This window comes from Mirounga angustirostris, unplaced genomic scaffold (assembly GCF_029215605.1).
Source record: "Mirounga angustirostris isolate CCGP_5_RB_7025 unplaced genomic scaffold, mMirAng1.0.hap1 SCAF_14, whole genome shotgun sequence".
Classification (NCBI taxonomy): Eukaryota; Metazoa; Chordata; class Mammalia; order Carnivora; family Phocidae; genus Mirounga; species Mirounga angustirostris.
This window is the reverse complement of record NW_026991722.1, coordinates 13,808,088-13,831,389: the sequence shown is the minus strand read 5'-3', so window position 1 is coordinate 13,831,389 and position 23,302 is coordinate 13,808,088. Positions and strand designations below refer to the sequence as shown.

Sequence of the window (23,302 nt, the reverse complement as noted above, 5' to 3'; positions counted from 1 at the left end):
CTGATTCCTGGGAGCCCAGGGCACTGGAGGTTGAAAGGCACCTGCCTGACCCCGTTTCTCCCCAGCCTCAGTCTCCCATCCCTGGTTCCCCCTCTCTTGAAATGACTATCTTTGACCATCTGTTTCCATCCTGAAAAGACAGATAAAGGTTCTCCTACCTTAATTTTCTTCCTTTCCCTCCCCCTCCCCCAAGCAATGGACGACACTCTATCTAGTTCTAACTTTCTCTTCTTTCTGGTTGGAATGCCATCCCCTAGCTTGTGTTTCGCTTTTAGCTAAGTACTGCAAGGGCAAGTATTAGCTCATTAACCGTGTAAGTTAAGAATGATATTTTATTATTTGGTTGTTTGGCAATATTCATTGATACTAAAAGTCGATGCATTCTTTCAAAGTATATGAAAAACTTAGTTACTGTATACTTTAATTCAGTCCTGCTTGCTTTCTCTCTGTTCTAATGGGGCTCATTTTGGAAGAGTTTCATTCGTAAGCCATTCTAAGTAACTTTCAAGCATGATTCAGAATGGAACTATTAAATACTGCTTCCCTTCCCTTATCATCATCATATACTCAGTTTCTTCCAAATGCCTAAAACAGAGCTTGCATTTCCATAAAAAGGAAAATCACATGAGAAGCATATGGGTTAAATATAAGTTTTTAAAAAATTCCAAAAGAACTCCATGTAGCCTGGGTAGTTTGAGTGTATTTGTATATATTTTTAGTGCTGTTCCTTGGGAGAAAATCTACATGACAATTGGGTGGTATTATTTGCTATAGTTCTTGTGATTTAATATTCATACGTTATGCATTTTAAACAACATAATAAGCTTTTGGGAAGAAGAGTGTGTATTACCTTGCTTAAAAATGTGAATTCTGCAGAGACTGAGTTCTTAAAACGAAGCTTGTTTTTCTCTGCCCAAGAAAGAGAGATTCCATGGAGCCGCCATGTCAAGCATGGACTTAGCAAAGTGTAGACATCTTTCTGGTTAGGATGGGACACTTCATTTGTCCATTGTTTCTGTTGACTTCAATGCTATTTTTAACTGTCTCGAGTTACCTGAAGATATTGTTAGTTAAGTCACATTAAATATTAATGTTAACCCAACCAACCCATTTTAAATGTTAGAAATTCTTCAAACTTTCTAATTTAGGAAAAATCCTCCTGTCATTCTGGCTCTCAAATCCCACTTTTAGGTAGCCTCAAATACAAGTCCCAGTCCCCTCGTGTTGAGAGATGAGGAGACTATTTTGACCTCCTGATCATCTGCTTGTGAGGTCTGTACCTTAAGCCGCTGTTCTGCTGCCATTAAATTGGCGCCATCAATATTGATTTCCTTTGTTCACTGTGTGTTGGAGACTCCAGTGTGCCGCAGAATAAGGGTCTGGGATAGCTGACTACTCTGGCTGAGCGAGGGGCCATAGCCAGGCCAGGCCCAGAAAGTTCCATGGGCAGGGACACTAGGGTCTGTGCAGCAAGGGATGGCTACCTTGGCCTATGGGTCACCTCCCTTCCACCAGCTGTCTCCAGGAGGTACTATTTTCACTATCCCCGGTTCTTTTGTGAGGAAAGCTCTTTCCTTCATATACCTCCAACCCCATCTTTTTTCTCAAGTGACAGTAAAGTTAAGATCAATGCCAGGGGCAGCCTAGCAAGGGAAAGGTGTCAGAAGGACAGCCGAGGAAGGGAAGGAAGGGGGTAGTGACGGGCCCTTGCTTTGCCTTGTATTCCTGGAGGCTGAATAGACTAAAAGTCTCAGGCCTTTGTAAGGCATCTTGGATAAGCCTCATCTACACCCTCCTTCCCTTTTCATATTTCCCCTTACCAGCACCAACAAGGGCTTCCGCGCCCCCCCCCCCTCCGAACAGCAGAACAATCTGGGGCTTCCTTGGCCCTCAGTGGGAAGAGTTACCCCTTTGGGGCAGATATTAACTACAGGAGCTATCCAGCCATGCCCAAAAGGAGGCCTAACAGCACCCACACAATCATGCAACTTGCTGACATGGGGACCCACTGACTTGCCCTCTCTGGTCTACTTGCATAACCCTATAACACCTTTCTGTCCTAAAAGGTAGAAAGCACATTGTAAGGAATTATTTGCTCTTGAGAAGGACAATTCAGGACTTACGTGTATTACAGGAGAAGGATATTACCAACTCATTCTAAACCCTGTGCTACAGGCAAGTCATCACTGACTTGTGTGAGGAGAAACAAGACTATGGGGGTTTAGTGCAGAACGATATAGACGAGTGTTCAAACCAGTGACAGTCATAATGATGAATTAGTTCAGCAAAGAAAACAAAAGTTGGTTAGATTTCTGGAGGAAAGTGCCCTCTTGGTCCTTAAGACATGTTGAGATCCGCCAACAAGACACGGATGGAAAAATAACATTACTGCCCAGCACATTCCCCCCATCTCTCTCCCTTGGAGGTCCACCTGCCGGGAGCAGTGATGCCATCAGCGTCCCTGTGACTGATTCTCTGCGATTCCCCGAGCATTTTCAAATCCATCTTCGTTTGAACTTACACCATCCTGCGGGTGTTCATTCATTCACTTCTTCTTTCATTTAACAGGTATTGTGTGCTACTCTGTGCAGCCGCACCCGCCAGGCTAGCAGGGCTTGAAACTTGATTCTCATTTCACAAATGAGCACACCGAAATCTGGAGAGGTTCTTAGGTGGCTTGTCCCAAATCCCGCAGCGAGGGAGGGCCGAGCAGGACCAGACCAGAGCTTCCAGACCCCTGCTCTCTCCTCTGTCCCTTCCCACTTCTTACCCTCCTAGACTGAAAACTCATCCCGTTAGTCAGCAGTGAGTACCTTCTGCTCTTCAGAGACCACAAAATCAGGATGACATTGACATTATTAGATGACTGGCAGGTGAGTCTGCATTAAGATAAGCCATGAAAAAAGAAGGCTCTTTGACAGTTTCCCTCCTTAAGGCAGAGAGGGGAGAAAGAAGCCAGCCTGGAATGCTCCCATGCAAAGTAGCTGCGAGCTGGTGTTTGCAATGCACCCAGCCCGGCGTGGAGGGAGCACTCAATAAATTCTGTACTGGGGGCGTTGTTTCCATTACTATTGTTACTATAATGGGTGCTCTCTTAACCGTGTACACCTAAACATAGATTAGCACACATTCTTCCCTCCCTCTGTAGAGTAAGCCCACAGTACACTGATTACTCACACCTAATGGATCCCTCCAGAACACCCAGGCCCTTCTGCTCCCACTTGGTGAATGGCTGTGCGTACTAAATCCATGGGTGTTCCCTGTCCCGGGACTGTGAGTTGATCCTATTAAAACTGGTGAGCTGGTAAAAAGAAGTGAGTTTGAAAAGCATGGGAACTATTTCTGTGAAAACCGTTCAGTGCTTTGGGACTATTCAAAGAATGAGTTGCTAAAATCTTTTTGCTGTTGAAGCTGAGGTGGATGAGACAACTATGAACGTTGAGGGAAGACAACTCTAGAAGGATTCTGCACTTAGACTGCTTGGCAGGTGGCTTGGTTCTCATTGCACTTTAAAGAAACCAAGACTCTAGACATAGGCAGAGCATCAAAGGTACCATCGATACCATCACTAGACTTTCTTAAAGGGACGAGCCTCAGTGCTACACCAGAAAGCTGGTGTCGAACATTTCACAACAAATGACAGGTGGCTCTGAACATCGGGAAACATGTCATAGGATCCCTGTTGTAGTGGCACCATAGTAGCCTCTGGGACTCAGTGTCCTCCCAAACATCAAGTTCTTTATCAGTACAGAAAATCAGATTCACAAACACTTCTGCGATACTGAAGGATATCCAACTTATAAGAGGTTACCTCCAAAAAGAGTGACACTGAATTAAAGCATTGGTGTGGGGGAAGAACCCAGAGCAATACTCCTAAGAGCTGCCTGCTGCTCAGGACCCACTACATCATTTCCAGAGCCCAGGGAAAAATGAAAACACGAGGTGTCCATGTGCAAAAATTAATAAGAAATCCAAGATGATAACAGCAGAGCATTTAATCAAGCATGGCCTTCTGAGGGTCGGGCACCATTAACCGCACAGGTCATGTGCCCATGAAGACAGCTCCGTAGCCACTTACTGTCGTTGGCAGATCAGTAGAGCTTTTTAAGGAAGTTCTAGTCTGTACCAGTTTACTACTCTCATAAAAGTCGGCAGTGCGGAATGGGCTTGGACTTGGTCGAAGGTGGTTTTTGTCATTAATTGTACCTTGAGTAAAAAAAAAAAAAGAAAATGTGAAGAATAAAATTGCTTTAGAATCTTACTCTTCTAGATACCTTTTCTTTACATCCTAATTATCAGGAAATTAAAGGCCTTGTTCTTGTCCACCCCCCATTCTGTCCCTCCCCCACCCCCAAAAGAATAATATTCTTGATCCAGTCTGAGTCAGAGGATCCTGAAATGTCTAAATATATCTTAGGCAAAAGGATTTGAGTTCCATTTTAGATGGAAAAAAAGAATATAGATCCTATGGGATATATCAAAGATATTGTTTGCCCCGAGGTAAATTGGCATGGGATGAAATTCTTAATGTGAATAATTAAACAAGATCTTGATGTGCAAGATGATAAGAAAAAATGGGCTTTGACTTGAGCTCAGACAAACTGAAGATTCTGACCAGGAAGAAGGTAAACAACAGCGTGTGGATTCATGAGGATGATTTGTTGGGAAATAAAATTTAAAATGAGGGAGAAGTCGTATATACCATGACATCAGTAGATAAATCTCCGTATGAAGAGGACGAAGAAGATGGGAGATTAAATTCAAAGCCATAAGTCAATCCCACAGGGGCTAGTGATGCCCTCTGTTAGCGCTCCATTATTCTACTGAGACCAACAGAACCAGCAGTCACTGATGTTGTAATAATAGACCGAGAAAATCATACTTTTAAACAGCTTTTTAAATTGCTTTTAGTAAACAAACATGGTATATTTAAATTAGAATAGAATGTTGGTGGTATCTTCATACTGTTGTTAATTTCTCACTTTTTTTTTTTTTAGAATTTATTTATTTATATGACAGAGAGAGCGACAGCGAGAGAGGGAACACAAGCAGGGGGAGTGGGAGAGGGAGAAGCAGGCTTCCTGCCGAGCAGGGAGCCCGATGCGGGGCTCCATCCCAGGACCCTGGGATCATGACCTGAGCCGAACGCAGACGCTTAACGACTGAGCCACCCAGGCGCCCCTCTCACTTTGACTTCTGTTAACTAGTGATCTCTCGACTGGGAGGACTTCCGTGCCACGGTCTCACTCCTGCTGCCACCACAGGAGAGGCCCCGGTACCAGCGCTGGGTCAGTAGTTGCTGAGTTACTTGGAGCCGTCATTTACAAGTCCATATCTTGGGCATCTTTTTAAACTTAAAACACATAACATTCACAAGGATTATTTTTAGTAAAGGGCCATATGTGTTGGCTGATGATAGTTTTTTTTTTTTTTTACATTAACCTCGTGATCTTAATTTCCACTCTCTCTGTCTTTAGTGTGGCATGAGAAATTGTAGACATTTACAAAGCAAATTTGAGCCCAGGATCCTTCTGCCCTTTTCATGTGTTTTGTTTTGTATCTTTTTTCAACAGTTCTCTTGCCCATGTCTCCTTACCTACTAGTTCAGCCGTTTGTGGATGTTGTCTTTTGCGTTGAGTGTGACTCACTTTTATTTGGGTCTTGCATTCACTTGAGTTTTTACAGAAACAGTTCCCCTTTTTTATCACACTTACATTTCACCACTTTACAAAATATATAGTTAATTAGATTTCCTAATGAGTTCAACTGGTAAAAACAGAACTGAGAACTAACTCGGTAACTGGTGGGAGAAGAAAGGCATAGACATACTAGAAAGTAGACTCCTAGCATAGAGTACACCGTATGTTAGGAGCACCTGTTGGTATATTTCAGAGGACATGGAGTGATCCAGGTAGCTGGTGAATGGAAACACTAGCTGGCCTCCCCCTTGTTGCTTGGGTGGGGGGTCATTAGGCAAATAAATCCCCACCACCATCTTGAAATATACCCCATACAACTGCCTATGAGAGAAATAGCATGAGTCATAAATCTTTTTGATTTGTTGCTCACACTTGAAATCTGTTTTCATTTGAAATCCTTATAGTTTCCTGGGTCACTGGGCCTCCATCTCAGCTTCTCTGAAGGTACTTTGTGGGTGGAGGGAAGGCTCCCCAATGGGATTTCCTGTAGGCTGTTGGTATTTTAGTCAGACCATCCAAAACATGCTTTCCAAACTTGGGGAAAATCTCTTCTTGTGGAGTGGTGATAGAAAAGTTGTATAAATTATTAAAGCTGAGTCACAGTAGATAAGAAAAAATGAGGAAGTTAACAGTGAGGAGCTATTTTGATGTTCATCTCTTCTCAGTATGAAAGATTCTGTTTCTGATACTGAGTGTTGGGACATTTCTGCATCTGCTTGGTTTATGGCATTTATTTTCACCTGGGTCATTTCTAGAGTTATCAATTTTTAAAATAGAAGAGTAATAAGAATAGCAAGTTTCCTAACACTTGTTGAACTTTCTATTTGTTTCCCCAAAGGCTCATCAATTCAAGACTGGTCAAATCTAGTCACCCACAAAGAAGTGATGGTAGACCCCCTAGGGACCAATCACCTCTCAGGGTTCAGAAGGAAAGTGATTTATAGGATTTCTTTTTTCCATTTTAGTCTTATGAATCTCTTTTGTTCCAGGAGTTAAAGGTGTTAAGGAAATTGATTTAACCTCTGCTAAATACTGAGCCTGGGTGGACCCATGGCCCTCCAAGGGCTGAACTATTAGGGACCTCTGTGGAAGTACAAAGGTGTGACAATCTGGTCACCGGGGAGGCTGGGCTGGTGGGCTCCAGGGTCTTATCAGGCAACGACCTTCCCTCCAGCGGTGCATTCCCTTACTGATGCACTTGGCCACAGCCAGGCCACTGGCTGTTTGCGGCCGGTGCATCTCCCGCACGCACACCCTTTCCCAGGTAACGGCTGCACCTGTTACAGTCTAACACCTGGTGTGCTCTCCTGCCGGTATCCTGAGTCCCATGTGGCAGACGACAAAACTGGAGCATGGCCCGTAGTCTTGCTTCTCTTTTGCCTTCTCTCTCCCTCCTTCCTCTGCCTCAGTCGGTCCTGGTGAGCTGACAAATGAAGGAACCAGTGGGAGTGTCCGATGCACTTTATTTATTTATTTTAAAGATTTTATTTATTTATTTGACAGAGAGAGACACAGTGAGAGAGGAGCACAGGCAGGGGGAGTAGAGGCGGGAGAGCCCGATGCGGGGCTCGATGAGGGGCTCGATGCGGGGCTCGATGCGGGGCTCGATGCGGGGGCTCGATGCGGGGCTCGATCCCAGGACCCTGGGACCATGACCTGAGCCGAAGGCAGACGCTTAAGGACTGAGCCCCCCAGGCGCCCCAAGGGAGTGTTCCGCTGCTAGAACAGCCTGTTTCCTTGGGAAACTTCCCTCTCACAAGACCAAGTTCTCATCAAGACTTGATGACTCACCTTCTGCGTGTTCTCTCTTCCTCTCCCCTTGTAGGAAATGTGACTGGAAACAGTAACTCCACGTTTATTTCCAGCGGGCAGGTGATGAACTTCAAGGGCGACATCATCGTGGTCTACGTCAGCCAGAACTCCCAGGAGGGCCCGGCAGGGCCGGGCAGCGGCGCGGGGGAGCCGGTGGGCCGCCCGGTGCAGGAGGAGAGCCCGCCGCGCTGCGACTCGTTCGCCGGCCTCGCGCCGCGCTTCCCGGACCCGTGCGCCGGCCTGGACGCGCGCGCGGGCGGGGGGCTGCAGGAGCGCGGCGCCCCCGGGCCCGACAAGGCGTCGCGGCCGGTGCAGGAGCAGGGGGAGGCCGAGGCCGGCGCGACAGGGGCACGGCGCTGAGCGGCCGGGGACCCGCAGCGGCTCTCGGCGCCCCTCGGAGCCGCCCTGCCCGCGGGCGGGCTCCGGTCTCTGCGTCTCCAGCCCGGCCTCCGCGGGCTCCGCAGGGGCCGCGTCTCTACCCCACCCGGGAGCCAGGGGCACCTGCGCCTGGGCGGGGCCGGGGGTGGGGCTGGCACCGGCGCCTGGGCGGGGCCTGGGGACGGCGCGCACCTGCGCCTGGGCGGGGCCTGGGGACGGCGCGCACCTGCGCCTGGGCGGGGCCGGGGGTGGGGCTGGCACCGGCGCCTGGGCGGGGCCTGGGGACGGCGCGCACCTGCGCCTGGGCGGGGCCGGGGGTGGGGCTGGCACCGGCGCCTGGGCGGGGCCTGGGGACGGCGCGCACCTGCGCCTGGGCGGGGCGGTGGCCCGATCCGCTCCCTGAGGGCCCTCCCTTTCGGTACCTCCGCGTCAATGACCCGACATTCAGCGCGCACCTTGCTCTTTGTAGAATCGGGCACTTTTTAAAAACCTGCAGTTGTTATGACCATTTACTGATACCCACAGTCACGTATCAACTGATGACACAGGTACACGTCGCTCCACTTTTTACCTCCTCTTAGGGTTTTCCTCCGTCCCCTCCTATTCCCCATTATCATTTCATCAGTAGTTTGTCTCTTTATGGCATCTGTTTTAATGATTGTTCTGTTCTCTTTGGGTCCGTTTTTTCCCCTTATATTTGTATTTCATTTCCATAACATTTTCTTAATACTCTTCCCCCCTTTTGTTTTTACTCTGTAAGGATTTTCTTGAAAATTCTCCTAAGGGTGCTGGTCTTCTTTATATATTTTCTTTTGCACCCCTTCTTGAAAGTAGGTTGCCTGTGTTTTGGTGATGGGTTTTTTTTGGGGGTGGGGGGTAGGCAGGGAGGTCTGTACTAAGCACTTTCGGTGAAAAGGCCAGGACTGTGAAGCCTAAAGGGAGGCTCAGGAGCAAATGGAGAGGATTTTCGTTTTTGAAAAATTTCCTGTGTTCTCGTGTTTTTTTTTAAAGGAAGGAAAAAGGGATACCCTACTTTTCCCCTGAATGTTTTTAAGTTTCTGTCAATCCGCAGGCAGAACTAAGCTGTAATGTGTCCTTCTTTCCCTCACCCCAAAAATGGCTCACCCCTGAGGTGAATGTATTTACTCATTCCAGCAGAGGCAATCAGGTACTTTGGTAACTAAATCTCTAAAATCCAAGTTGCTGCAGCTTGGCATTCTTATTCTTAATGTCTCTCTCAAAGATACGTGAGAAATGAATAGGACACAGGATAGCCCGAGTACAGGGTGAAAAGCAGCTGCCAGGGAAATTCAAGAAAGCAGGGATGGGGCACCTGGGTGGCTCAGTCAGTTAAGCATCCCACTCTTGGTTCCCACTCAGGTCATGAACTCAGGGTCTCTGACTCTGCTTGAAATTCCCTCTGCCCCTCCTCCTGCTCTCTCTTTCAAATAAGTAATAAATAAAATCTTAAAAAAAAAAAAAAGGAAAGAAGGGATAAAACTGAAATGTTAATTTGTGTTTTCTTTTTCTAGATAAGAAGTGCGTAAGTGTGTTTAGGCAATAGACCCTATTTTCTTCCTAAATAATTGTGCATCTGTAATTTAGCCTTGTAGAAATGGAAAACATTTCTGCTATTTTCCAAAGCATCTTATTTAAAAACCAAATCCTCATATTGTGAATTTAAGAAAACTTATCACAGAGATACTTTTCTCTTAGATCAGCCTGCTTGTGAGGAAACACACAGCATGAGTCAGATTGAAAGGAAATACCTGGGTTCTTCCATCTGTTGTGGTCAGTGAGTATTTGTTCTCATATACCAAAGAAAAGTTAAAATACCTAAGCACATTAAAATTAATTTTGTGAATCTGGTAGGTTTTAAGAGTGCTAATAGTGGTCAGTGTCCAGATTTAAATGGCCACAGGTGCCCAGCTGAAGGAATGACCATTGGTTACTGGTTTCTCCTTACTGGTTGCAGATCTCTTGGAAGTGCTGGAATAGTAGCAGTCAATTATGACTTTTTTTTTTGAGAGAGAGAGAGCATGATTGGAGGGGTGGAGGGGGGTAGAGGGAGAGGGAAAGAGAATCTTAAGCAGGCTCCACACCCAGTGCAGAGCCCGACGCAGGGCCCCATCTCACCACCCTGAGATCATGACCCGAGCCGAAATCAAGAGTCAGATGCTTAACCGACTGAGCCGCCCAGGTGCCCCTCGATTATAATTTTTAATGGAGAAGCAGAGGGTGGCTCTATAATTTATGGGACTTCTTAGCTTACATAAAAAGCTGCAGGAAGTAACTGCACTGCCGGGATGATTAGTTTGTGGGAATTTACTGTCTGTTCTGCCCATTTAGTTAACATCCATCCAAAGAGAGATGTCATAAAAATGGAAGAAACCACTATACCTTTTGATATGGAGTGTATTAAACAGACAAAATGTGGTTCACAGAATAGAATGCTAAAGCTAAAGACCTGAGTCTCTACCATGACTATCATCATCTCATGATACTCCTTTCACCTTTCTGTGCTTTCATATTTCTTTCTATAAAAAAGCACTAGTGATCATTTTTGACACTTACCCAGAGAAAACAAAAGGATGTTACAGTGAATGTTTAAGTATCTTGAGCTCCTTCAATAAAAGGTGCTAAATAAATACATAAGAATCTACTTTCAGAAAAAGGTGGTATTCTTTCCCACCCTGATCCCTACATTCGATATTGATCCAAAGACAGTTAAGTGGTAGAAATGTATGGCAAATAGAGGTCTGTGTCTATGTATTACAGAGACATATATGACAGATGTAAACAGAATAAAATGAAGACAATAATGAAAAATTTGGGGGGAATGTGCTAAAGAGATTATTAAACTTAGAGTTCACCATAAAAGTTTTTTTTTTTCATGGCTTGCTTGAACAGGGCTCTTTGTAAAATAATTGATGTGACTTATTCCTGATCTCTGTGGTCTGAAATGTTGGTTAGGTTATTTCTTATCAGTGGAACCCTCAACAACAGAGTTGAGACAGAAAATGCTTTGCTTTGACGATGTATCTGCTGTTGATCTCATAAGAAAATTCTTTAAAATACAGGTTGGCTGTGCAGTGAAAGAGTTGAAAGGGAAATGGAGTCTAGGGTCTCCTGCCCACATTTAGCTCCACTACCAGAAGAAGGAAGAATTCATTTCTCTCTCTACCTGTAAGTGCAAAGAGCAGTTTGAATGTGATGTACTCGAACCTTCCTGTGGCGAGAGGAAGGGGTTCCTGCTATGTAACAAGCACCCCCAAACATAGTGGCTTAAAGCAACCACCCTTTATTCTGTGGGTTGGCTCAGCTTGGCTGGTTCTTCAGGCCTGGGTGAGCCTGGTAAGACTTGCTTACCCATGTGCAGGCTGGCTGGCTGGCTTGCTGGCTGGGGTTAGTGGGGCCAGACTAAACACTCCCCATGTGCTCCCTCATCCTTTCAGCAAGCTAGTCTGGCCTTGCTCTCTGGTGGTGGCAGGTTTCTGAGAGAGCAAGCGTGCCAGGCTTTTTGAGGCCAACGCTCAAACTGGTATGCTGTGACTTCTGCCACACTCTGTTGGCCAAAGCAAGACACAGGGGCAGCCCAGGTTCAAGAGTTGGGGGAGACAGACCCCCTGCTCTAAGTGGGAAGAGCTGCAGTGTGAGAGAGGAAGAGGGATGGATGCAGGGAGGGGAAGAATGATTCCCTTTTACCATCTGTCTACCATTGGGGTATTGTTCAGAATAAAATGGTGCGGAATAAAACGCTCCCAGAGCTCATCTGGGAGCAGGAGAGGGATGGATGTTCCTAGCCCCTAAGGAGTGCTTCCATCACTGGTGATCACATTCCTACAGAGGGACACCCACATCCATATTTAAGTATTGAAATTCCTTCCAAAGCCAAATATCCATGGTTGGGGGCCTGGATCGACTGTCCTAGTGCATTCCATTGGCACAGGTCATTGAAAAGCGACTATTTGTAAAGTCAAGAAAACTGATGAGACACTTGGGTAGAGGAACCTGTTATATAAACAGATAAAAGATGTCACGTTCACTCTTTGTGCTGACTCAACAAACTATTTATGATCGGTACTGGGCAAAAGAGTGAGTTTGAGCAAAGGTTCTGTCTCTGGTGGAAGAGGTGTCATTTTGAAACATTTGCTCTTTGACAGTCTCCAAGGGTACATGGCTCCCCTTGGCCATCTGCTCTGGGGAGCTCTGGGGTGCTCTGGCACCAGTTGCATAGCCCCCTTTAAGGGGAGGGAATAAGCATTCAAAGGCCTAAACGTTCAGTTGGTGAGTCATCATTTTTATTTATGCTTGGGCCCTGAGCATCCCTGAGAAAGGAGGTGAAGCTAGCTAGAGTCCTAAGGCATCTGGGGACATCCTAGAGAGTTAGGGAAGACCTTGGACATTGCTCTGCAATAGGGCACCAGAGGAGCTTCTGGGAACAGAGATTATGTGGAATTCCTGCCACAGCATGCCGCCCCCACCCCCGCCCCCACCCTTACCCCCCCGACTGCCGCCAAGGAGGGGCTGTGCTGGCCTGTGAACAGACTGCCTTGCAACAATGCCTTGCCAAAAAGAGGTGGGGACCCAAAATCGGGTACTGGTGGGGCCAGCAGCAGGCACAGCATGTCGGGTGGAATCACTGAAGCCAAGCCCAGAGGGGCAGGGGGCCACAGATGCTGGAGACCCTGGCCCGACACCCCCATGGATGCCCCCACTAAGGAACTGCCTCCCTTAGGAAAACAACTCAGTGTCCCCAAAGGTCTGAACAAGGGGAGCACAGAATACATTTCCAAGTGGGGAGGGACACCTAAGTGACCTCTGATTGTGACCTTCGATGATTCCCTTCACCCTGGCTTCTCATGCTCTTGTGAGCCTGACTCTCTCTCTAGGTCTGTCCACCTCGTTACTGCACAGTTACCTTGACCCCAGGGTGAGGTTGAAACCCCTGCTTAGTTTGCATCTCTTTCCTCCATTCCCCCTAGTAAAACTGACATGCAGGAACACTTTCCCCCCAAAAATCTTCATTTAAGAATAAGATTGCCAATAGCATAAAAGTTAAAATGACAAATTCCAGGACGTTTCCAGTATCTTCCTTCTACTGCAAGGCACTGGAGACGTTCCCCTGTTCCCCCGTGTAATGGAGCAAATAGAAGAGTCGCAGGCAGACCCGGAGTCAAGAGCCAGCCCTGCTGCTTCCTGACTTCCCTCGAGCAGCCACCCTCCTTAGCTCTACTTCCCACATGTGTAAATTGAAGATAACCCTATTAGTTTATAGGGTTGGGGTGAGGATGGGATGGGATGAGAGACAACCGTGCACCAGCAGATCTCCTGGAAGATGTTAGTGGGAGAGACCATCTGTTACACGTCACCCTCCCCCTGTCTCTCACAGCTGTCCATTCCTGGACACAGTGGTGGCCTCAGACGTCGTGTCCACTTCCTGAGTCGGGCCACACAACTATTAACTAACCCTGCTGCCCACCTCAGACACCTTCCCACTCTTTGAAACTAGGTCCAAGAGGTGCGCCTTTTCCATTGTAAATTCACAAGACTGCGGTAGCTGACCCAAAGTTGTCATCTCCTGATGTCACATGGAGGGAAGGGGGCTAATGCTGTGTAGCCCCCCAGTATACCGCCTTCACTGGCCAGTACAATCAAAATGGGCACTGGGGGGCCTTTCTGTCCTGGCCTCTGATATTTGGGGAGAGTGAGGGATACCGGGGTGTGCAGGTTGAAAGGCTGTTTCTTTTTCTCCTAGTTTGGGAAGCATAATAAATTGGCCACCAGCTTGGAAGAGGTGGCATTATAGGTCCAAGCCCCTTCAGGGTTGGGAGTGGACTGGAGCCCTTCCCTGTGACTTAGGCCGTTGATTTCTTATGGGCAGGTGTAGCCCTAAAAACAAGGCTATGTGGACTATGAAGTCATGAGAAAACTACCTTCTTGTGATGAGACTCTGACGAGTTGTCTTAATTTAGGCAGAGGCAGTAAAACATCTTACCCTCAAGTGGAAAAGCAAATTCAGCTTAGTGGCTTTCATCGCCTATTCCAATGACAAAGGAAGCATGAAAAAAAAAAACATATTTAAGGTTCTTAAAAGAGCTTTTTCTCAGTGGGAAAACAAACATAATTTTTCCTATCAGGTTTATTGAGTTTGTGATTTATATCCAGTAAGATTCTCCCCTTTTTAGGGGAGATTTTAACCCTGGAGCCTCCCCTCCCCTCAGCAGCGACTCTTCTATTTGCTCCATTACACTTTCTAGGTATACAGTTTTAGTATAAGTTTTTGACAAAAATTTATGGTTGTGTAACCACCACAATCAAGATAGAGACTATTTTCAGCACCCTAAGATTTCCTGTTTCCCTTTGTAATCAATCCTCTTTGTTTTACCCCCACCCCTGGGCAACCACTATCTGTTCTCTGTCCTTATAGTGTTGCCTTTTCTGGAATGTCGTATGAATAGAATCCATTTGAGTTTGGCTTCTTCCAGCATAATGCCCATGGGCTGCATCTGAGTTGTTGGGTGCTTCAGTAGTTGGCTCCTTTTGATGGCTGCATAGTATTCCGTGGTAAGGATGTACCACAGTTTATCTGTTCACCAACCTTTGGATTCCTTCCAATTTGGGGCGATTACAAATAAAGCTGCTATAAAAACTTGTGTGGACATGTGTTTTCATTTCTCCTAGGAGTGGGATTGTGGGGTCATAGGGTAAATATATATATATGGAATTGCAAAATCATTTCTCTTAAGTGGCTGTGCCATTTTGCACTCAGGTCAGCAATGAATGAGAGTCCAGTTGTTCCATGCTCTCATCAGCACTTGGTATTGTCAGTTATTTGTTTTAATTTTAGCCATTCTGCTAGACCTATAGTATCTCATTGTGGCGTTAATCTGCAGTCCACGATTTTTTATTTTCTAGAAAAATTAAGTTTCGGGAGATGTATACCAGTAATATTTATTCAGAGTAAATGTTTTCCACAATAAAAACTCTTTTCACAGTGGGACTCCCAGTGTCAGGGCCGAGAGCCACCACTTACTCAGTGGACTGTCACATCCTATAAGGCTTTCTGGAATGAAGCAGGCACACTTCTAGGGAGCACGTTCAACCATGGAAACTGTGAGTTTGTGATAAACATGCTGACATAAATGTTTGTTATTGGTTGAGGAAATATGGAATATTTTTCTATTGATATTTTCTGATTTCATTATTTTTATATTCATAATATTGTAATAATGAGTGACTGTGTAAGGAGGAAAAAAAGTAAAGACAAACTCTTATCTTCTGTGTGTGGAAATGGAGAGAGCAGGTGGCCTCGGGAAAGGCTGTCGGTCACCTGAATGTAGGGCCAGGTAGTGTCCTGTTGGCCTGGAGGGTAAGGGAGCTGTTGTCTCCTGACAAAAATGCCTCCACACCTGCCCCTTGGTCTGCAGAGCTAGTGCTGGGGGACAGAGCAGCTTCCTGAGAGGGTCAACACTAGGGAGCTTCTTGAAGGATCAGGAGCATCCTAGTGAGGTCCTCCAGCAGGAAGGACACCAAGGGCTCCCAAGGGGCTCTTGCACTGGTGGTGAAGGGTTGGGCTGGACAGGTGGGTGCACCTGGGGCCCAGCACCTCTGACTCCACTCTAGAGACTAAGGCTGTGCGTGAGCAAGGTAAATGTGATTTTAACCCTGGAGCCTTCCCTCCCCTCGGCAGTCCACAGTATCTGTATGAGTGGGACAGTGTTGGACAGTGACCAGAGACTGTGACGATGCACAGCTGAGCTCACTAGCCTTTCTCAGCCTCTCTCAGGGGTATTTGGAAGGAAAATCTGTTCCCTTTGGATTGAGTAAGAGCTTGGGGTTCTTGGATGACTAGAGGGGGAGACTTCACAGGTGAGCAATTTGACATATGGGGCTCCAGCAATTAATAGGAAAAATAAAAGAGGTGTGGCTACATTTATATGTGCAGGTGGTAAAGTAGAATATGCCAGAGACGGACAGATGATGAAAAAAGAGGAATCAGGACAGTTTGAATTTGACCACAACTACCCCTCCCTCCCCAGAAGACCAAAATCTTTCACATGGACTCCATGGCCCCCAGCCCTCCAGGATCATCTCACGCCACTCTCTTCCACTCCGGTGGCACTGGTCTTCTCTCCAGTGCACACACCTCCAGCCTCAGGGCATTTGCACATGCTGTTTTCTCTAGCTGCAGTTTACTTCCACAGTTCTTCCCCTGGTCCTGACTTCTACCCTGTCAGATAGACAGGGAAGGTATTAGTAACTATTTTTTTAATAGAAATAGAAATTTTTTAATAGAAATTTTTTAACCAATCAGAAAATGAGGACAGTCTAGATGGGGAGAGGCCATGACATGGACTAGGGGTCACTGATGAGGAGAAAGCATCAGAACCAGGGAGTCCCTCTGGCTGCCCCTCCCCAGCCTCTTCCACTATTCCTCTCTAACTTCCCTGACCTCTTTTCTGTAGTTCCTCATTCTGTGTCTCCTTCTCTCTCTTTTCCTCTTGCTCAAGCCATTCTCTGCTCTCTGCCTTGTGCCCCAGGCACTTGGTGTACCTCCCCCTTTCCCTCCTCCCATGTGGGTCCCACATTCCTTATTGTTCCCTCAATGACTCCCCTGTCCCTCCCTGCCTTAATACTTGTCTCCGGACGCTTAGAGCCTCCCCTGCCTCGTCTCCTCCTTTCCTCAGTCCCTGTTCTTGTCCCTTCCCTCTGGGTCTTCCATTTCCCTCCCCCATCCCAGGGTCCCCCAGCTGCAGAGGGTGCTGTGGTGAGATCTTCTTGCTAGAGTTTAACCTTCTACTGATCACTCTTTTAGAATTTGGCCTTTTCCTAGAAGTTACCCTGTTTGTTCATCTCGCACCAGTGGGCATACTGCTTCCATTGCATGGTGAGGTACAGACCCCATCTTCCCTTAGGAAGGAGACACAAAGGGCTGGGTGTGGACTCTGCCTCACCATTTCAGCCACTGGCAGCATGTATGGATCCATAGCACTGTCTTTAAAACGGTTTTTTAGGGACACCTGGGTGGCTCAGTCAGTTAAGTGTCCAATGCTTGATTTTGGCTCCGGTCGTGATCTCAGGATCATGGGATTGAGCCCCCATGTCCTATCTGGCTCAGCGCTCAGCAGGGAATCTGCTTGAGGTCTCTCACCCTCCGCCCCTCCCCCACTTCCCCTGCATGTGCGCGCTCTCTCAAATAAATAAATCTTTTTAAAAATTTTTTTTTAAAGCCCTGCTCGATGATAGTTGAAACCAACAACTATTTCTGACTGCTTCAATGGCTTGTGCAAAGGTTTCAGGGACTAGGAACCCACTCGGGTGAAGTCAGGGAGGGATCTCAAGAAACCAGAGAAAAACAAACCCCCAAATGTTGGAAGGGCAGGACTGAGGTAGCTCCAGACACTGCCCCCCTGTTCTTCCCCCTCCTGTTCCTCCCAGTCTCTCTTCATGACCTTGCTATGCACGGTGCATATAATGGCTACTCTCTTCCCCAATCTTCAGCTCCCAAATCCTTTCATTCCCAGTGTCTACTACCCACTGGCCATATATGTATGTGTGCACGTGTGTGTAATATATAAACTTTGTGTAGGCATATGTACAGTATATAAACTATCCAGTTTATACATATGACTGTTCCAGATTCCAGGAGATAGACTCTGGTCAGCCCAACATAACTACTGAATCAGAGCATTGTTCATAGTTTACATGGGTCAGTCCAATCAGCCGTGGCCAAGGAGGGTCACTAACATAAAATGAGGCCACCTGGGACAGTGTGTCCAGAAGAGGATGGAGGAGGGTGGACCATGTGTGCACCCTGACCCATGTGTAGCCCCAGACTGCTAGGTCCAATGACAAATACAAACACAGTGAGGATGAGATCACTGTAGGACTTTTTTCTCTTCCAACTTCTGTTATTGTTAATGACTCAAGAAAAGATATATTTTTCTAGTTGGAAGCCATGACAAGAAGCAGCTGCAGTTTAAGGGTCTGCTCTGGAGAAGTTGGGGGAAAATAGGGTTATTTAGATAAGGATTCTTTGTGTCTTCCTTCCTTTTTAAAATAGGCATTTTTATTAGGCCAGAGCTGGCTATGGTTCAGGACGCAAAGGAAGAATAGAGCAATAATCCCTGATGATCCATGAGGCAGCCATAAAAATAGAAGGAAATCCTGCCATTTGTGACAACATGAATGGACTTTGAGGGCATTTTGCTAAGTCTAAGTCAGAGAAAGACTAATATTGTATGATCTCACTTATAGGCAGAATCTAAAAAAGCCAAACTCCTAGAAACAGGGACTAGAATGGTGGTTGCGGGGGCTTGGGAGGTAGGGGGAAAATGGGGAGATGTTGGTCAAAGGGTACAAACTCAGTTATAAGATGAATGAGTTCTGGGGGTTTAACATACAGCTTGGTGACCACAGTTAACAATACTATATTAAGTATTTGGAAAGTTGCTAAGAGAATAGACCTTGAACGTTCTCACCACACACACATACAGACAAAACAGTAATTTGTGAGGTCATGAAAGCGCTAACTAACCTTATTGTAATAGTTTCGCTATTTATACGTGTATCAAAGCAGCATGTTGTAGGCCTTAAACATACACAGTGTTGTATGGCAATTATATCCCAATAAATCTGGGGAAAAAAATAATTCCTGACAATGAAAGAAACAAACCTTAGGCCCCGCAAGAGTTCAAATGTCAGGGCTGTCTGCACCGCCAGGGGCCGGGAGCTCTCACCAGGATCCTTGCCAGACGCCGAGCGCCGAGCCCGGGGCCTCTCAGCACTGAGTGGAGCCTCTGTTCTTGGCCTTAAATTCTCACCATAAATACATCTACTGGCTGCCAGCAGGGAAGGGGCCATAGTAGCAATCACTGACAATTCTGTTACAGGAAGAAGAAGAGAGTGTGAGTAAAGAGAAAGTCTCACTTCACATCAGTTAACACTTGGGCAAATAGCCACCATTTGCTGAAGCAACCTGCTGAGTAATGTACATACGTTATGTCATATGTCAGAGCGTTATGTCATTTAATCACTACAGCGAATCTATGAGGTGACTCTTATTATCTCTATTACACAACAGGATATAGGGTCAGAGAGGTTAATAAACTTGCACAAGCTCACAAAGCTAATGTGTGGATTTTGCACCCAAGCCCCAAAGTTTGTGTTCCTGCTCGCTGTTGTAATGATCTTGTGGATAGCTGGTCATGTCTATGTATGTTTCGCTTTCTCTAAAGTATTCTGTTTTCAGCTGTAGCGAAATGATGTGCGTGGAGTTGAACTGGGGCGGGCCAAGGAAGTCAATCATGAAAATGTTTTTAAAATAGCTTTTCATTATAGTCAGACTTAGTTTCACAAATTCAATAGTGAGCCCTAAAACTTGGCATTAGATACCTTATATCCTAAGCATATGGTCTGTTGGCCCTATGTCCCAAAAGAGATTCCATTCTTTGAGTAGGGTGATACTGTTAATCCTCTGTTAGCATCCAGAGCCAGTGTAGACTCATGGGCAGTGTCAAAAGGATGAGCAACCCCCCGTGGTGGCTGTTGGGCATTTTCCCATTACTGCATCCCACCATGTGTGTGCTTCTGGGCCCTATAGATCTGTGTCGATGACTGTATGCTTATTACCGTATTTATTATGAATAATGAAACAGCCACCATTACATGGTTAAGAGATCTTTAAAGCCAAGCAAACAAATATAAACCCAGCAATTACTTGACACGTCTATGTCCCAGCATCCATGGATGGTGTGGACGATGTGCAGACGACATCCATGGGACAGAGGACCTTTTCCAAAAGGGACAGATGGTGGCCACTGTCCTTCTTCTTTTTTTTTTTTTAAAGATTTATTTATTTATTTGAGAGAGCGAGAATGAGAGAGAGTACATGAGAGGGGGGAGGGTCAGAGGGAGAAGCAGGCTCCTCGCTGAGCAGGGAGCCCGATGCGGGACTCGATCCCGGGACTCCAGGATCATGACCTGAGCCGAAGGCAGTTGCCCAACCAACTGAGCCACCCAGGCGCCCTGTCCTTCAAGAGCTCTACAAGTCAGTCATGGGCCCTGTCATTACCTCCTGCTCAGACAGAGGAAAGCAGTTACAGTGCACCACCTGGGCTAGATATTCCAAGAGCAAAGGACCACACACCCGCCCCACCCGTGTTTGCATCAAGGGTGTTTAATGAAAGCTTATTCAACATCAGCGTGATACTTAGGAAGTCACAAAATGACTTTTTAAAATCAGTTTTATGGAGACAGTATAATTTACATGCATTAAAATTTACCTTTCCTAAATCTACTGTTCTATAAATTCTAACAAATGCATTGAACCACACCACAGTCGGGACATAGAACATTTCTGTTATTGCCAAAGTTCCCTCCTGATCCTTTGTAGTCAGTCCTTTCCTCCCCACCCCAGCCCCCGGCAACCACTGCTCTGTTCTCCATCCCTACAGCTTTGCCTTTGCCACAATCAATGGAATCATATGGTGTGTATCCATTTGAGTCTGGCCTCTTTCTCTTGGCACAAGGCTTGCTTTGGCATGCATTCGTAGTTTGTTCCTTTTTATTCCTGAGTAGTATTTACTTTACGGTAGTTTGTTTATCCATTCGCCAGGTGAGTGACATTTGGCTTATTTCCAGCTTGGGGTAATTATGAATAATGCTGCTGTAAACCTTCACGTACAGTTTCTTGCGTGGACATGGTTTTCAGGCTGGGCTGCATGGTGAGCATATGCTTACAATACGGCAGTGTGTGAGAGATCCAGTTGCTCCCCATCCTCACTAGCATGTGATACTGTCCACAAACTGACTCTAGAAACAGTTAAAAGTAGTTGCTAATGCCAGGCAGTGTTGGTTTTGTTTTGTTACCTAAAAGCAAGGCTTCTGTCTATGCTTTAGATCAATCTGAAGAAGTTAATAATGAAATAAAGTGTTTTTCTGGGTAATTGCACCCTTAAATTATGGCTTTTTCCCTGTTAACTATTTAACTAAAACTTTTACAAACACCCTTGATACCCAAGCAGTAGGTAGGATGGCAATTGATCCTATGCTCAATGGGTATTTTTAAACATTCAAATGAGGTGGTATTTTCTTTCAAAGGAAGCGTTCAACTTCCTTAACCTTGTTTTGAAAAGATCGTGAAGATTCCTGTGCTCTGGGAAAAACCAAAGCCAGAATTAGAACAATGGCAACCTTGGACTATTCTCATTTCTTGCAGGAAATGGCTTTTTTTTTTTTCTTAAGTTAGCTCTCTATATGCTACCTATGGATTATCTACTTCCAGAATTATACACAAGCAGTTTAGAATACTGACTTGCTCCACATTTGCCTCTAATTCCCCTCACTTCCCAAGTCAACCGATTTTCTTTCCAGTCAATCCAGGCATACTCCAAATGTTAAATAATGAGCCTTAGTCCAAATGGAACATAATTAGAGAAATAACTCCGGAATCAAAATCATTACATACACCAGTGTCAATCCAAATACGGCTTGAAGTAGTCACCATCTTGGGGGGCGTCGATTCTGAGGTTTTCCTTCAGCAGCTGGGAAAATTGAGAGTAAGATGAAGATGTGTCTGCTACAGGTGGTGGGAAAGATGCAGAGAAGAACCATCTAAGGAGGGTTCTCCCTCCTCCCTGGCCTGTTGGCCTGTAGAACATGGAGGCTTCTGTGAAGATTTTAGCTCACTGTTCTGGTGGAATCTCGTTGAACCTTTCAATAACTAGGTAGACAAGGGGCTACTGGTTTAGTCTCACCGAGGCTTCTAGATGTCTTCGAGCTTCTTTGGGTCTGAAGGGCTGTCCCGGGAATGATGAGAAGGCAATTGTCAGTCGGGTCCTGACTCTGAACTACCCAAACCCCAAAGAAGTTGAAAGGTTGGCAGGGCAAGTCTTAAGAGTGGCTTTGTTGCTCCCGATAGCCTTCAGGAGTCCAGCGAAATGATGTGTTTCCTCCTGATTAACCCCAAATGAAAGAACAGTATGAGGAGAAAGTGGACCTGGTGCTACTATGTGCTAATAATTTGTGCCGGAGTCTATTTTATGACATTTCAAATTTAATTCTATCCCCCATCCTCTGAAGGAAATATTATCTCTCATAATTACGCATAGCTGGGAAATCGAGGGTCCCAGAGGTTGCCTCAGGGCTCGCTTGGGTAGCATATAGGCTGAAATCGGAACGATACAGAGAAGATGAGCATGGCCTCTGCGCAAGGATGACATGCACATTCATGAAGAGGTTGCTTCACTAGCTCGTGTTGCTAGTTAAGCGGCCAAACTCAAAGTCCCGCCAGATCTGTCTGACCCCAAAAACCCTGCCCTCCCTTGAGATCTCAGGAAAATATCAGATGCCCACTTAAATTTTCAGAGAAACAACTATGTATGTTTTTAGTATTTGTAGGTCCCAAATAGTACATGGGATGTGCAGATATTAAAACTCATTCCTTGTTTATCTGAAATGCAGATTTAATGGAACATCCTATATTTTTATTTGCCAAATTTTGCAACCCTGGCCCTCACTGATGTTTTCTGGGCACACGATGGAGTTGCCAATATTCTGCAGTTTGCTCCTCCTCATTAGATCATTGCAAAAAGATTTCGTCCCATCATGTACTTTGGGGGATGGAGTGAGGAGGAAGGGTTCTAAGGGTGGGCTCACCTGAGCACAATCACGAGTGGGAAAGTAACAAACATCTCCTTCTTTCAGGATCACTGAACTGTACTGGGCTGGAAAACGCCCGCGGGCCAGATCATTTTCCATGATGTACACGTGTCTGGTTTAGAGCTTTCCAAAGTTTGTTTTTGTGGAGCCCTAGCCCCTGAGATAATTTGTGCACAGCTAACTTTGCGAAATGCTACAAATGTCCCCCTCTTGGAGGGTCCTGGGACACATTGGATCATTGTAGTTCTTGAGAAAGCCTGTTGGGAAGACCACAGTTGATTTTCTGGAACTGAGAAGGTTTCACGCTCCCTGACCACAGCGGGAGCCCCTGCCTGTGGGATGATGGGAAACTCCATCCTTTCTCCTGTTCCCTTCTGAGACAGTTTCTGAGAATCCACAAGCTATGTTTGTATATTCTTTTTTATTTGGGGGCTTTGGAGTGGAGTTGGGCCCGCAGTACTCAGGTGCTAGCACTGAGCTCACATGGCGTACCAATTGCTAGAGGTGTCAGCGTGTGGACTGAGCTGCACTCCATGTACGCGTCCCCTCCTGCCACCTTGTCACTTGCTTGCCCCCGCTGCTGGGCTCGAACACTAGCCTGCTCCTTAATTCCTCTTGTCCGGCGCAGAGGAGACAAACGGCATTGGAAACCGGACAGCTCCCAGAGCCTCCACGGTGTCCCCCTACCAGTGGTGTGTTGGTAGATGCTTAGCAACGGGCTAGAGGAGTCTGATTCCTAGTGTGTGGGG

The 23,302-nt window shown here is 46.1% G+C and overlaps 1 protein-coding gene, 1 long non-coding RNA gene and 1 other non-coding gene across 7 annotated transcripts in view; 2 read left to right on the top strand and 1 right to left on the bottom strand.

Moving 5' to 3' along the window:
* TNFRSF11A (TNF receptor superfamily member 11a) overlaps positions 1 to 8,070 on the top strand; it is a 51,489-nt gene extending 43,419 nt beyond the window's left edge. For 3 of the 5 annotated variants that reach the window (XM_045886597.3, XM_045886596.3, XM_045886598.3), the window contains one exon: positions 7,525 to 8,068. In XM_045886597.3, the coding sequence (XP_045742553.2) occupies positions 7,525 to 7,871 (347 nt within the window). In that variant the 3' untranslated portion in view covers positions 7,872 to 8,068. Of the gene's footprint in view, positions 1 to 7,524 lie in introns of all 5 variants that reach the window. The other 2 variants (XM_064578777.1, XM_054510274.2) reach the window with 2 other exon arrangements.
* Positions 8,071 to 15,983: 7,913 nt separating this feature from the next.
* LOC135362597 (uncharacterized) lies at positions 15,984 to 21,483 on the bottom strand. The gene is made up of 3 exons (XR_010407497.1): positions 21,361 to 21,483; positions 18,568 to 18,775; positions 15,984 to 16,122 (listed from the first exon to the last, which is right to left on the bottom strand). It is a non-coding gene; the product is annotated as an uncharacterized LOC135362597 (long non-coding RNA).
* A 556-nt stretch (positions 21,484 to 22,039) lies between these two features.
* On the top strand, positions 22,040 to 22,142 carry LOC123853306 (U6 spliceosomal RNA). The gene has a single exon (XR_006793088.1). It is a non-coding gene; the product is annotated as a U6 spliceosomal RNA (small nuclear RNA).
* The last annotated feature ends 1,160 nt before the right edge of the window (positions 22,143 to 23,302 follow it).